Source organism: Phycodurus eques, chromosome 4, assembly GCF_024500275.1.
Source record: "Phycodurus eques isolate BA_2022a chromosome 4, UOR_Pequ_1.1, whole genome shotgun sequence".
NCBI lineage: Eukaryota > Metazoa > Chordata > Actinopteri > Syngnathiformes > Syngnathidae > Phycodurus > Phycodurus eques.
In genome coordinates this window covers 17,669,011-17,684,559 of record NC_084528.1, presented here as the reverse complement: position 1 = coordinate 17,684,559, position 15,549 = coordinate 17,669,011, and the positions used below count along the sequence as shown (strand labels likewise).

General features: G+C 43.7%; 1 protein-coding gene across 2 annotated transcripts in view; it reads left to right on the top strand.

Moving 5' to 3' along the window:
• The window catches only part of cicb (capicua transcriptional repressor b), a 68,552-nt gene that overhangs the window by 48,310 nt on the left and 4,693 nt on the right, over positions 1-15,549 (top strand). The window contains exons 10-18 of one of the 2 annotated variants that reach the window (XM_061674332.1): positions 25-122; positions 3,925-4,783; positions 7,519-7,658; positions 7,736-7,899; positions 10,472-10,671; positions 11,955-12,362; positions 14,312-14,604; positions 14,679-14,836; positions 14,925-15,076. In XM_061674332.1, coding sequence (XP_061530316.1) covers positions 25-122; positions 3,925-4,783; positions 7,519-7,658; positions 7,736-7,899; positions 10,472-10,671; positions 11,955-12,362; positions 14,312-14,604; positions 14,679-14,836; positions 14,925-15,076 — 2,472 coding nt within the window. Of the gene's footprint in view, positions 1-24; positions 123-3,924; positions 4,784-7,518; positions 7,659-7,735; positions 7,900-10,471; positions 10,672-11,954; positions 12,363-14,311; positions 14,605-14,678; positions 14,839-14,917; positions 15,077-15,549 lie in introns of both variants that reach the window. The other variant, XM_061674330.1, reaches the window with a different exon arrangement.

Genomic DNA, 15,549 nt, shown 5'->3' with positions numbered 1-15,549 from the left:
GCTGTAGTGTATGTTCTTCTCCAGAGGACCCTTATCCGAGCAGCTCTATTGACCTTAAGTGCAAGGAACGAGTGACCGACAGCGACAGCGAGAGAGGTTCTGGCGACGAGAGCGCTCAAAAGGTAAGCGGTCATCTCCCGGCTGTTGATTCTCAATACAGTGGAACCTCGGTTCACGAAGAGTTTATTTTATGAGTACAATTTTCAAAGAAATATTGCCTCTGTTCAGGCACTGTGCTGTCAGTTCAGGTACAGTCACAGCATCAACTCAGAAGGCGTTGTTGTGTTTTTTCTTGCGCTGCTTAAACATCATTGGCTCCAAGCATAACGCATTGCAGTTACTGTATGTATTTTTTTGGGGTGGGGGGGGTGTCTAAATTAGCCTTTGTATGTCTCCAAAGAAACTGAAAATTGTGTAATTGTAATTGTATTATTCTTGAAAAAAAAAATTAATAGTTCAACATGATAATGGTGTTTATGTCAGTGATCTCGCTGTCCAGTTTGGTTTGGCGAAAGGTAGTATCTGTACTTTTGTTAAGGCATGAATTAGGCAATAAAGGTAGCTCAAGTGACGAAAGGAGTGCCTGTTTTGACAAAGCTAAGACCTTATAAAATAGACAGAAAAATGCTCGTTCGCGCGAGTAATTGAAAAACTTCGCTGGTGATGGTGTTAGCGCGGCTGTAATACAGTATGTGAAAACAGTAAAGGCCTCTTTATACACCCACGCGAGCGACAGCGCCCACATTGCATCACGTGACCGACGCATTGGGCCGTGTGGCCCCGATGCAACACTTGACACACACACGGCACAAATTGTCGCAGCGCGCAGAATGCCACAGAGATCATCTCTCGTAATTGTTCCGTTTTAGTCACATGCTGTGATGACGTACTCAGCTTTTCCCTTGGTTCCTCAATAGCGCCATCTTTAAAATACAAAACATGGAACAGATTGACGAGAGGCTGTGCGAGGAGATGCACAAATATGTGCATCTTTATGATGCTAGGACTAAAAATTACAAAGATTCACAAATGTCAGCGAACTCCTGGCATGAAATTTCCATGGCGGTAGGTTTAGAGGTGTTGGTGGGCCAGCGAAGGTGGAAACTACTACCGGAATTGGCCATAAAATGCAAAGGAAACTCCACCCTGTGGTGTCCTAGCCAATACCAGCCGTAGTGACACCCCTGACTTGGAGGAGAACTGCAGCACATTTTCAAAACAGCGCGTGTGGGTTGTGCTCGAGTATAAAGGCAAACTGCGCGCGGGATAGCCGCAGTGACGTCAGCGTGGTCGCCACCCATGCGAATATAAAGAAGCTTTAAGACCAGGGGTGCCCAAACCTTTTGGCTCAGGGGCCACATTGACGTAAAAAAATTGTCATGCGGGCCAGCATTAATTTTACATGCTACCGACGAGGGGAATACTTTTTTGTATTTATTTTTATTTTACTTTGTTTTACTATGCTGTCTGCTGCTAGGTAGATCTGATAACTGCCTGACCTGGATAAATGAAGGTTAAAATAAAAATTAATGAAATGCAAAATAAAGTATTTTTATGAAATTTGACTCAAACTCAAACTTTATTCATCAGAGTCAACAAACAACATGTTTGCATTAATGTGAAAGGTGACACTTAGATCTCGACTGCAGTAAATGGGGCAGGTCTGGCTCAAAAGCGGTGGTTTTAATGCGCAAGATGTCACGCAGGTGGGAGTCACTTCGTCTTGTCCTCACGCGGTTCTTATTCATGTTCATGACTGAGAATGTCTTCTCACACAAGTATGTCGAGCCAAACAAGCGCAACATTTTTTTAGCAAATGTACGAATCTCTCGGAACCTGTCTTTATCCAGCTGCTGGTAAAAGTTGACAAGAGGGAGTTGTTGGTACCGGCTGCGACACTCCGTGTCACACTGCAGCTCAATGAGCTCCAACTGCAGGTGGGCTGGAACGTCACTGAGATCCACGGAAACGGGAGAAGAAAAGAGCGTGATCTCCTTTTCAATAGTTGCAAAATCCCTGAAACGCTGTTGAAACTCCTCAGTCTGAGATGAGATGTTTGCGGCATACCTCCTCATTTGCGCACTGATATTGTGCGCTGGTCAAACAGGTCATTATTTCTTGCAGAGATTGGAAATGTGTGGTGTTGGGTCCGTATTCAGCGTGGATATCCAGTAGAAATTGTTGAAACTGGCGGTGGCACAGGGCTTTGGAGCGAATATAATTAATAGCCTTCATCACCGGTTTCATAACGTGATCATATTTCAGATGTTTGGCACATAGAACTTGTTGGTGAATAATACAATGGAGTTTTATAGCTTTACCTCCTTCTTCGCTCACTTTGTTACACACTAGGGTTGATAATCCACTGTGCTCGCCATCCGTAATAATCCCCGTGATTTCATTCCACTGTAATTTTATGTCATGTACGGCGGAACAAACAGAAGCAAATAAATCTTTCCCTCTTGTTTGGTCCTTAAGGCTCTGGAGGTCAAGTAGCTCTTCACGCACGTTCATTTCACTGTCCAATCCTCTAAAAAAAAAAAAATCAGTAACTGAGCGCTGTCGAATGCATCCGTGCTTTCGTCACAGGCTCACGAAAAAAATTCAAACTCCACTCCTTTTGCGTCCAACTGTCTCTTAATATCAGAAGAAACTTCTTCGATCCTTCGTGACACAGTGCTACGAGCCAGGAAAACATTGGCGAACTGTTGCTTTTTCTCAGGACAAATGTTCTCCACCATTGTCATCACGCAGTCTTGAATAAATTCACCCTCAGTAAAAGGTTTGCAGTGCTTGGCAATCAGCGTTGCCACCTCATAGCTTGCCTTTGTTGTATTTTCATTCGACTCACTGGCTCTTGTGAAAAAGTGTTGCTGTGCCGTTAAACCAGCTTCCAGTTGCCTCTTTATATTTAGCTCCTTGAACACAGCAAATTAGGCAGACGCAGTTGTTTCTAAACTCAGTGAAAAAATATTCAGACTTCCATTTGTCCTGGAAACGTCGGCCCTCGCTATCAACTTTCCTTTTCTTACTCCCAGTTGCCATTTTAGAAATGGGCAAAAAACAGATCATGCGCAAAACGGCCCCGCGAGAGTTCAGCCACAAGTTTACTGCCATCCTGTGGTTAAATATAAAATTGTGCGTGTATTTTGTACTGCCGGGCCACATATTATTGGTTTTATGACAGAGGCTTCAGGCCAGTGGAAATATGAACACGGGCCGGATTTGGCCCGGGGGCCGGACTTTGGGCATGTCTGTTTAAGACATTGCAAGTGTGTTTTCACCTGAAAAGATGGCTCGGAAAGTTCTCCTACTTACAATGCCGTCCTTTCGTCCATTCCAAAGAAACTCACTGATTCTGCCTAATTCTGACGGATAATGGCTTCTTGGCCAGATGCCTTAATGGCTCTCCGCCTTTTTTGCATTGAAAAAGAAGGATTCTATACGTGGTGTGGGGCATGCCACTAAATTAGAGCATAAATAGTTGCGTTTTCCACACAAGCACTGGTTAGTGCATCCTAAAAAGGCCTTGTTGCATGAACTGATGAAGCCTGCTTGGATGAGAGATGAAACGTCTTCTAAGACAAACAGAACAGTCCAGTTGTGATTGATTCAATGCCCTGAGAAAAAAATGACCTGGATGAATGAGAATATTCACTGGGATGAATGAGAATATTCACAATTGTGTTTTCACTTATTTTTATGTTGTACAGTACTATATTTTTAACTACACTACTAAAAATAAGGTAAACATCGTTCTGAAACTGGAAAAAGTTACTTGTATTTCTATTCATTTCAACGGAAAACATTGCTTCGGTTCAGGAACATTTCTGTCTTGGAAAGAATGAAGTTCATAAACCAAGGTACTGCTGTACAACACGCAGATGACAGATGCGATCAATGTCGGTCTGCTTTGCTTCGCAGCGAGTCTTCGGTCCTGTCATCTGCTCCACGGCATCCTTATCATCCTCGCATCACAGCAGGAGCGTGTACTTGTCCTCTTATCCGGCCAGCAAGCGCTACGACGAAGGGAGATCAGGGGTTTTTTCAGACCCCAGGAAGAGGGGAGAGGCAGATGTCAAGGAGTCTTTTGGGGGTGAGGTTGGAGCGGTGCACGCCTCCCCTCTCTCCCTCTCCTCTGGCCAGTCAGTTATCTCTTCATCGCCTTCGCACCTCGGCATTGGCACCGTGCGAGTGGCGTCCACTGTATTGACCAACGTGATGCGCCCTGTCATCAGCACGCCGCTCCCCATCGTCAGCAAACCCAGAGATGGTGGCGCCTCCTCCAGTCCTCACCCGCCCGAGAGGAAACCCATGACCCTTCAGCAGCCACAACTTTTGATTGGCTCGGGACCAGCATGCAGCGCCCCAGCCACACCCAGTGGCTACTCCTCCTCTCCGTCGCCCAGCCCCGTAGGTGCCGGGGTGGTGACTAATTTAGTGCTAGGCGGCGCGCTGTCAGGGAAGCCTGCCGTGCAGCTCATTACCCCGTCCCCCCAGTCTCAGCCCCCGTCCTCCAACAGCCACTCCAACGGCCCCCTGCCCCTCCTCCAACCCCAATTCCTTCCCACTTCCTCCCTAGTGCCTCCGGGGGGTAAGGCACAGGTCCAGTACATACTACCCACCCTCCCCGCCAACCCCAAGAGTCCGCCGCAGCAGCTCTGTCAGCCGACCAGTATCTTCAACCTGCCTGCAGCTCCGCCCACGCACACGCCATTGGCCAATGGGAAGCAGCAGGGTCATAGTTCGCTCGTGTGTTATTCGCCCAGCCCAGGAACAAGAGGTGAGCGCAAAGTGGGATTTATGGAAATTGGGGTGGGACTTTTTGTGGAAAAATACACCTCTAAAATTATGCATCACTGTCTTCATTTTGCTTAAACATTTTTTGTACAGTGGGTACGGAAATTATTCAGACCCCCTTTTGTCACTCTTTTTTTATATTGCAGCCATTTGCTAAAATAATTTAAGTTAATCTTTTTTCCTCATTAATGTACACACAGCACCCCATATTGACAGAAATGTTTTTGGCAGATTTATTCAAAAAGAAAAACTGAAATATCACACAGCCATAAGTATTCAGACCCTTTGGTCAGTATTTAGTAGAAGCACCCTTTAGAGTTAATACAGCCATGAGTCTTTTTGGGAATTATGCAACAAGTTTTTCACACCTGGATTTGGGGATCCTGTGCCATCCCTCCTTGCAGATCTTCTCCAGTTCTGTCAGGTTGGATGGTGAACGTTGGTGGACAGCCAATTTCAGGTCTTTCCAGAGATGCTCAATTGGGTTTCAGTCAGGCTGGGCCATTCAAGAACAGTCACGGAGTTGTTCTGAAGTCACTCCTTCGTTATTTTAGCTGTGTGCTTAGGGTCATTGTCTTGTTGGACCTTCGACCCAGTCTGAGGTCCTGAGCACTCTGGAGAAGGTTTCCGTCCAGGATATCTCTGTACTTGGCCACATTCATCTTTCCTTCGATTGCAACCAGTCGTCCTGTCCCTGCAGCTGAAAAACACCCCCACAGCATGATGCTGCCACCACCATGCTTCACTGTTGGGAGTGTATTGGATAGGTGATGAGCAGTGCCTGGTTTTCTCCACACATACCGCTTAGAACTAAGGCCAAAAAGTTCTATCTTGGTCTCATCAGACCAGAGAATCTTATTTGTCACCTTCTTGGAGTCCTTCAGGTGTTTTTTAGCAAACGCAATACGGGCTTTCATGTGTCTTGAACTGAGGAGAGGCTTCCGTCGAGCTACTCTGCCATAAAGCCCCGACTGGTAGAGGGCTGGAGTGATGGTTGACTTTCTAGAATTTTCTCCCATCTCCCGACTACATCTCTGGAGGTCAGCCACAGTGATCTTTGGGTTCGTCTTTACCTCTCTCACCAAGGCTCTTCACCCCTGATTACTCAGTTTGGCCGGACGGCCAGCTCGAGGAAGGGTTCTGGTCGTCCCAAATGTCTTCCATTTAAAGATTATGGAGGCCACTGTGCTCTTAGGAACCTTAATTTCAGCAGAATTGTTTTTGTAACCTCGGCCAGATCTGTGCCTTGCCACAATTCTGTCTCTGAACTCTTCAGGCAGTTCCTTTGACCTCATGATTCTCATTGGCTCTAAAATGCACTGTGAGCTGTGAGGTCTAATAGACAAGTGTGTGGCTTTCCTAATCAGGTCCAATCAGTATAAACAAACACAGCTGGACTCCAATGAAGGTGTACAACCATCTCAAGGATGATCAGAAGAAATGGACAGCACCTAAGTTAAAAATATGAGTGCCACAGCAAAGGGTCTGAATACTTATGGCTGTGTGATATTTCAGTTTTTCTGTTTTAATAAATCTGCAAAAATGTCAACAATTCAGTTTTTTTTCTGTCAATATGGGGTGCTGTGTGTAAATTAATGAGGAAAAAATGAACTTAAATGATTTTAACAAATGGCTGCAATATAACAAAGAGTGAAAAATTGAATTCTGAATACTTTCCGTACCTACTGTAACTCCGCCACAAAACGATTGAAGATAAAAGTGTTGCCTTCCATATAAATGGAAGTTATGGAATAAAAGAATTAGTTCGATTAAGCGGGGTACATAGGTGATCAGGCCAAAATTGATCAGCCGACAACGCCCCCATTGCATCACGTGACCGACGAATTGGCCCGCGCGGGCCCTGTACGCAGCTTGACGCGCACACGGCAAAAATTGTTGTTGCGTGTAGAACGGAGATCATCTCTCGTGATTGGTCCCGCCCGCGCGAGTATAAAGAAGCCTTTACTCTTTTTTGTTTTATTTTTGTTTTTATCGGTGTCGTGTGAAGTGATTTTTCGTGCCAAAATGCTGAGAACCCTTCAAAATAAAAGGGAACATGCTTAAAACAGGAAATCAAGTTAAAACTTGCACATACTGTATAAACCATTTGAGGTGATAAAACAGTCGCAAATCACTATTTTAACAATGCTATATTTAACTTTTAGCGGAAATAATAATTTATGAATATTAAGACAATTGGGTTAGTTCCACACACGTTGCCTTTTATTTCATAGGTTTGTTATTGATACTGGTTATAAAGAACCCCAAATCAAATGTTCATTTTAGTTTATGCTGCAGTCTGCTAAGAAAATGGATGTTCATAATTTGGACAACCTTTATTTAAACTTTTTTGACCCAGCCCCCTAAAAGAATCGGAATCGAGAATCGTTTGGAGCCGAAATCGAAATGAGGAGCTGGAATTGGGACCGGAATCTCTCAAATTCAAACGATGCCCAACCCCAGCGGCTGCCCGTATCACCCATATCAGAAACTGCCTCTGGTGTACAGTCCACCACACAATATAAGAGCTGTAAGCACACTCAGATCAGTTTTTTTTCCCTTATCATGTGTGGGGGGTCTCACATTTTAAAAATTGGTATGCATGTATCCTACTTTAGCAATGAAAAGTGGTACGCACTTCCTAGCTGTTGAGACTAATATGGCTAGTCAGTTATATGATGCAACAATCAAATAAATGTTTATTCTTACTCTACTCAGTGCAAACACAGTCTCCGGTGCTCCAGGGTAAAATGGTGGTCCCCATGGCAATGGTACGCACTGCGCCGGCTCCCACCCAGCAGTTTCCCATCGTGGCCCCGCCTCTTCCTGTCCAGAATGGCACTCAGGCAGGAAGCAAGGTTCACAGCCTCACACTATAATTAAGAAAATTAGCTCATTATGCATAGCACTCATTGCATTAAAAAAATATATCCAGATCATCCAGATTGCACCCATGCCTGTGGTCCAGTCGCAGCTGCCTCAAGGAGGGGCGGTCAATCCCGTCAGCCCCTTTCCCGTGACAATGGCCACGGCTGCCGTCGTGGCTCCAGGACCCACGCCCCCCTCACAGGCTGTTCTGTTGCCACCCCCAACCACCAGGTATGACCATGACATAAAGAAATATCAAACAGTTTCCATTTGGACATATTTACAACACATTTCCACTTCTCATGCTGGAGAATTCTAAACACACTCGGAGCATACTCCTGCAGGTGCTGCTGTTAGCCACAGCTCACGTCCATACATATGCAGATTTTCCGATGTCACACAATACCCCATCAGGCCCCGCCTCTTGAAGGCACATGCATGTACACACACATGAACATATGTTCAGAATTTTCTCAACATTTTATGGTTGGAATTTTTGTGTGTCTATTCAACTACGTTTAAATGGTAAATGGACTGCACGTATATAGCGCTTTATCTACACCATCACAGTGCCCACACCGCCTCACATTCATATCACATCACATTCCTCACATATATAAATATTAAAATATGCTTTCCATCCACTTTTTTCTTCCACTGATTTGCTACACTATATTTTTTGATTATATTTTTTATTAACCTTTTTATTTCAACTTACAAACGTGGATTCAATTGTTGGTACCCCTCTGTTAATGAAAGAAAACCCCACAGTGGTCACAGAAATAACTTAAATCTGACAAAAGTAATAATAAATAAAGAATATTATAAAAATTAACCAATGAACCTCAGACATTGCTTTTGTGCTAAGGTTCAACAAACCTATGAAACGGGCCTGAAACAAAAATGATGGTACCCTTAATATTTTGTTGCAGAACCTTCTGAGATAATCACTGCAATCAAATGATTTTTGTAACTTCAATGAGACTTTGCACCTCTCAGCGGGTATTTTGGCCCACTCTTCATGAGCAAACTGCTCCAGCTGTCTCAGGTGTGAAGGGTGCTTCTCTAGACGGCATGTTTTGTCGCGACTTCAAACTTTGTGGCTTGTCAGAGCTTCTGGGAGAAGGTCCTATGGACAGATGAGACAAAACTTTCTGTTTAACCAAAATTCAAAAGTAGTCTGATGTTTAATTTCATTTATTTATTATTTTTATTATTATATTTATTTATTATTACTTTGGTCAAATTCAAGTTACTTCTGTGACCATTGTGCATTTTTCTTTCATTCACATAGGGGTACCAACAATCTTATCCATCAGTGTAGGTCTTATTAAATTAAATTGGAAAAACACTGTCGTTGATTTAATTCTATTGAAACATTTTAATAGCTAACAAGTGAACTGAAAGGCTAGTAGATACTCTTACATATTAATTAATATTCCTACAATTATCGATGCATCTAAATAGATTTGAATAGTGTAGAAAAGTTAATTTCAGTAATATAAATCATAGGGATTAATTAAACACAGAGGAATATACTTTTTTAGAAATCCTACATAATTTCTATCTTGAAAATCATTTTAGTTGTTTCTTATGTAATATTGCAACTTCTCTGGTGAAATTTGAGTTTTTGTTAGCTGTCAGCTTTAATCATCAAAATAATTTAAAAAATAATGCAACAGTGCTTTAATAAATTCAGTGTCCCTTAAAGTCTGGACAAATGGAAATTGATGGCAGTGTGGTGTTAGTTCATGTGAATTTTGCAAATTGCATCAATATTATTATTACAAATGTTGGAAGTCATATCTAAGATGTTATGTTTTTAATCAAATTGAATAAAATGTTGTTGAAAATGTAATTTCTTGAAAATATGCCGTTTTTACCGATGTGTGTAAACCAGTGGTGTCAAACTCATTTTTGTAGTGGGCCACATTGTAGTTATGGCTTCGCTCGGAGGGCCGTTATGAATGTGAACCCATATAAAATATTGTCTCATATAATGACATATACACAACAAATTGATGGATAACTAGTTTTAAAATCAGAAGCCAATACAAAATGTTCATCTATTATAATTTTTTTTCCAAAAAGGTCATTGTAACATAAAATGCTTTCTCAACATTGATCTCAACATTATACAAGTAAAGACACCAATTTTGGTATTTTCACAAGAAACATGAAGTCGACACACACAGGATTTGCTTTCGCGGGGCACATAAAATGATGCTGTGGGCCGGATCTGGTCCCCAGACCACCAGTTTGACACCCGTGGTCTAAACTTTAGGGACCCTCTGTACTCTGTGCATTTTTCGCAACAATAGCAAGCAATCAAAATCACGACGTGTTCACACAACCGGCAGGCGAAGTGTTTATTTAAGCACAATAAAAAGGCTGTCAAAGTGGTCCATAGTTTGCCTGTCAGTGGTATAATTTTGATGTTTACTGTATCTCCCAAGTTGAGCCCAATAAGTGACTTCTTTGTGGAGTGCTTTAATGATGGAGTGTCTGGAACCGGTGCATGTGTAGGGGGGAAAAAAGGAGAAGTACAGCAGGGGTGCTCCTGTGGCAGAGCAGCTCTATTCTGGATGCGTTAGTCATGCTGCTGGTGGCCCCTGCGCTGCCTCTGCCGTCCACCTCCACAGCTACACACCCACACATATAACACTACTCGTCCTCTGCAGAACTTCTCTGTTTCTTCTCCTCTCCCCTTCTGACCATACTTCCTTCCTGTATTTGTCACATTGTTAAACCCAGTCACCTCTGTAACGTTTTCCACTAAAACAGTCCTATCACCTCTCTGCAGGATCACCTACATGCAGTCCACTCCAGGGGTGCCATGCTCTCTGCCAATGGTGTCCACTGCAGCGGCGCCCTCGTCCTCCTGCCCCTCTCAGCAAGCGCTGCCTCTGCCCGGCTCCGCATACGTGCCACCTTCCCTCGCCACCCTCGGCTTCACGACCATCCCGCCGCCTGGCCAGACGCTGGTTCAGCCACTAATCGCCGGTTAGTGCAGCAGAGATTTGTATCACCTCATTTATTGTATTAAAAACAAGATTTTAAAAACAATGATGGTCAAATCTCCCTATTGAAATGAATGAAAAATCCATTGTACCGCTCCAGTCCATCCTCTCAATGAAAACAAACAGTATCATAGTGTAAAATATAAATATAAAAACATAATGAAAAGGAATTTAAAAAGTTAAACTGGTTTTATGAAACGTAATTAAGCTGAAATTCACACGCACACACTGGAGTACGTTGGTGTGTTGTGCCTTTAAATGGTGTGGCCTTAGCAAGTGTAGTGTAAAGGCTTCTTTATACTCGCTGGTATTGGCTAGGACACCACGGGGTGGAGTTTCCTCTGCATTTTTTTGGGCCGTTTCCGGTAGCCGCTTTTACTTTCCTTTCAGTAACAGTGAACAAAGCAACAACAGTGTCTGCTAGAACAAATGGACCCAGATGACCAGATGATACGATTAATGATGCTGCAAAATCGATCAAGAAGGCGGCAGCGTAGATGATATGTAGAACCAAGGGGCACTCTGAGTAATTCATCACGGCATGTGACTACAACAGACCAATCACGAGAGATGATCTCCACGGCGTTCTACGCGCAGCAACGATTTTTGCTGTGTGCGCGTCGTTCACGTGATGCAATGCGGGCGTTGTCGCCCGCACGAGTGCGGGAGTAGAGAGAAAGAAAAAAAAACAGATGTTGGGGCACTCATAAGTCAAGGTAACACTGTTAAGTAAGTTAGCAACTATGGGACAAACTAATTTGGAACGCCCCAGAAGTTGTACAATTCCTAAAAGTCTGCCTTTAATTTCATGCAAGATGCATGAGGCTGTGACGGTCCACAGCAAATGATTGACAACTCTTCGGTCCCGTCTTCTGTCGCTGATAGGTTGTTCTTCCTCGGGCATGGTGGTAAACTCCCCTTTTAACACTGCACTTCAATATAGAAAAAAAAAAAACGACTTCATGATTCAATTAAAATGTACGGCACATAGTTAAATAAGAGTTGTGCCTAAATAAATATTTAAAAACAAACAGTTCTGAATGATTACAGTAAATGCAGATGTAATGTATTTACAAGTTAAATATAACTGAACCATACTTTGGCAGGTTATCTTTGGCATAGCAGTGGACGGAGCCCACATACCACGTGTGGTACGGGTCCCACACGTGGTATGAGAATCACTTAAACTAAGAAGTTGTTTTATTTTAGGTCTACTTGTATGGCTGTCAGACTCCTATTTGAACCCTCTTTTCAAACCACATTCAGGTCAACCGCCTATCCTGGCCACAGCTCCATCTCCACAGCCCCCCAGCTCCATCCCCGTCTGCGGTTCCGGCGGCCAGGTCGTCACCGCCATCTACCCTCCTTCGCAGAGCATCACTATGGCAGCCGGGGTGGTCTCCATGGCGGCCGTCTCCTGCCCCTCCAGCGCTTCCGGCCACATCGTGGCCAAACACACGGCGCCCACCGCCATTGCGGTCGCGCAGCCACATCCAGAGCGCCACCTGCCTGGGGACAGAGCTGCTGACAGGCAGGCAGAGAGGCAGATGGAAGTGTTGATGCAGCCTGAGCGCCAGGTGCAGAGCTCCATAAGTAGCAGCTCAGCAGCGCGTGCCAGTGGGCCCACTGTTACTGCAAGGCCATGCAGTCCTGCACTTCAAATCCAAACACCGGGTATGCTTGTTCACATTATGACAAAATACTCACACTGTTTGTACTTAAGTAAAAGTACAAATACAAGTGGGGTGGGGGGGAAGTATCGTAGAACTTACTTAGAATGTACTCGTTTAATTCCGTAACTTAAATAAAAGTAAGAAAGTATAGTTGCTAAAATGTACTTCATTACAAATGTCAAAATAAACTTTTACTTTAAATTATATAGAATATCCATTTTGATAATTTGGCGCGACGAAAAAAAAAACATCCCTTTTATCAATTCAGGTTTTTATGCTATCATAGCTATCTCATAGCTTTGCTAACATTGTGAACTAACTAACAAAATAATGCTAATTTGGCCAATTCCTTAAATCTAAATCTAAAATATTGTGCTGCCAATGTCAATGTCAATGCATTTACACACAATTTCTGCAAATTGCAATTTTTATTTATATAATAACACTGTAATTTGTCATGTATAATACACCCCCCCCCCCCCCCCCCCCAGTCCCCTAAAAATCGTCCAAAATTGATCATGCGTATTATACATAGGTATAAGGGTAATGAACAATTTTTGTCACATAGATGTGTACCGGTATCTATCTAAAAGGTGTGCTTTTATTCCAATATAATACGTAATGTTCATCCATTCATCCGCCCATTATCTTAGCCGCTTATCCTCACAAGGGTCGCGGGAGCGCTGGAGGCAATGCCAGCTATCATCGGGCAGGAGGCGGGGTACAGCCTGAACTGGTCGCCAGCCAATCGCAGGGCACATAGAAAGAAATAACCATTGGCCCTCACATTCACGCCTACGGGAAATTTAGAGTCTTCAATTAACCTACCATGCATGTTTCTGGGATGTGGGAGGAAACCGGAGTGCCCGGAGAAAACCCACGCAGGCACGGGGGAGAACATGCAAACTCCACACAGGTGGGGCTGGGTATTGAACCCCGGTCCTCAGAACTGTGAGGCAGACGCTCTAACCAGTCGTCCACCATGCCGCACGTAATGTCTAATGTTACTAATTTATATATAACACTGTAGCATAAATTTCGCTGCTCATGACATCCTCGAGGGGGCCGCCATATTATATTGTAGCGTCTTCAATGACCATGGGAGATGCTAGTCCGTTCTTGTGGCTTATTGTCAAACAAAGCTAAAGTGAGATGTAGCAGACGCCAGAAACAACAGAAAACAAAAACATCCCGAACACAACTGTTAGCCAGTCTCTCTCTCTCTCTCGCTCTCTCTCTCCCTCCCTCGTCTCCCTTCTTTTCTCCCTCCCCTGTTCCTGCACACTGAGCAGTGCGATGCGTTCAAAACCACTCAAAAAAAAAAAAAATAACAGCACTAAGCAACAGAAACATCATGTTCACACAATCCCTCAACTGCAACAGGCAACAAGACCTACACATAACCAGTTTGCTACGATGCAGTATCATATTTGTTGCTATCATGTCCGTTTGATAGCATGTCAGGGCATGCACACACAGAGCAGGGCAAAAAGTTTCCTCTTTTCAATAAAGTGTTCCGCATTCGTTTTGTTTGACTTATGCGCAAACGAAGTTTTTTCTAGTTTACTTCAGGGAACGTAAAAGATTCTTCAAAACCCTTAGTAAAATACACATTTCTATGCGCATTGTCAAGGGTGCATTATTATTCGTTATAATATCTTGAAACCAATTACAAATTAGCATGGTTCAGAATGTTTCTTTCTTTTTATGTAATTCTTTCATTCATTCATCTTCTGTTCCGCATATATGAAATTATAATCCATCTCAGTATTTTCCACGTAATGGTATTTGTATTCTATTGAGTCATATAGATTTGGTAAATAATTTGGTAATCATTTTATACTCTTAAATGTAGGTTTTTGTCTCTAAAAGTGTTTTGACTGTACTTTTATTTTGGTTTCAAAACTACATATTTATGAATGATTATGATTTGAATATTCTCTCTTTCAGTAAGCACACCCAACACACTCAAGCTCAGCCAGCTCCCAACCAGACCGCCCCAGAAGGTGAAAGCCACGCTGGCCAGCATCCCGGTGGGCAGCTACGAGGGAGGGGGTCGCGGTAAGGACCGTGAAAAGGAGCGGGAGAAAGAAAGGGAAAGAGAGGCCACCGCAGCCACTGCCGCATCCAACAGTCACTTCTCCTTCGACCCGGAACCGCCAGGACCCACAACGGCATCTCCCGCTTCGCATTCGGCAGAGGACCCTGCGTCCTGTGACGGCACTGCAGAAACAACCAGAGAGGTAATTTGCTTACAACTCAGCTTGGACGTCAATGAAACGCGTGAATTTTTTTTGGATGGTTGTGTTTTGTTTAGGCTGGATGGAAGGAATCCCTCCCTTCCTCTCCTCTACCGCCTCCATTAGCCACCGAGCCCACCCTGCCGCCCCCCCACACCGACAAAGACGAGCCGGTGCCAAAGAAGATCAAAGTCCGCCCGCCGCCTCTGAAGAAGACGTTTGACTCTGTGGACAAGTGAGTGCTCGCAACGTGACCCCTTCAGGGCAACAGGACGGCGCGCTATATACCGTGTGCGTGTTTTTTGTGCGTGCTGGTCGGGAAGGGTGCTGTCGGAGGTCTACTTCGAGGAGCGCTTTGCCGAGCTGCCCGAGTTTCGGCCCGAGGAGGTGCTGCCGTCGCCCACGCTGCAGAGCCTCGCCACGTCGCCCCGCGCCATTCTGGGCAGCTATCGACGCAAGAGGAAGAACTCCACAGGTCGCTATTCATCAATTCATTCATTTTCTATAGCGCTTTTATACACGTACTGTGTTATATATGGGTCATTTTCCATATACGGTAATTCAATTAATGATGGTAAAGACACTTGTTCGAAAAAAAATAATACAAAATTCTAATTGAACAATTTTTTCATACCGTCTTGATTTTATGTGTAAATGTCTCGCCTGTTGAAACAGCCATGTTTGAAGATATTGATGATGGAAGATTTTAGGCCATAATAGTAAATACGATCAAGAGATAAGGACACTCAAAGTAAAATGAAGTGCTTTTCATAATGAAATTCAGTGGAGTATGTCTATACTGTTATTGATCAAATTATATGAAAATGGCCCATATCCATGCTCTTGAGTGTGCGGTGCATAAAGTTGTTCGACTTGCGACACCCCTTCAAGGCACATCCAACATTCATTTTCTGCAGTAAGTATAGCAATTACACTTTATGAATTAGT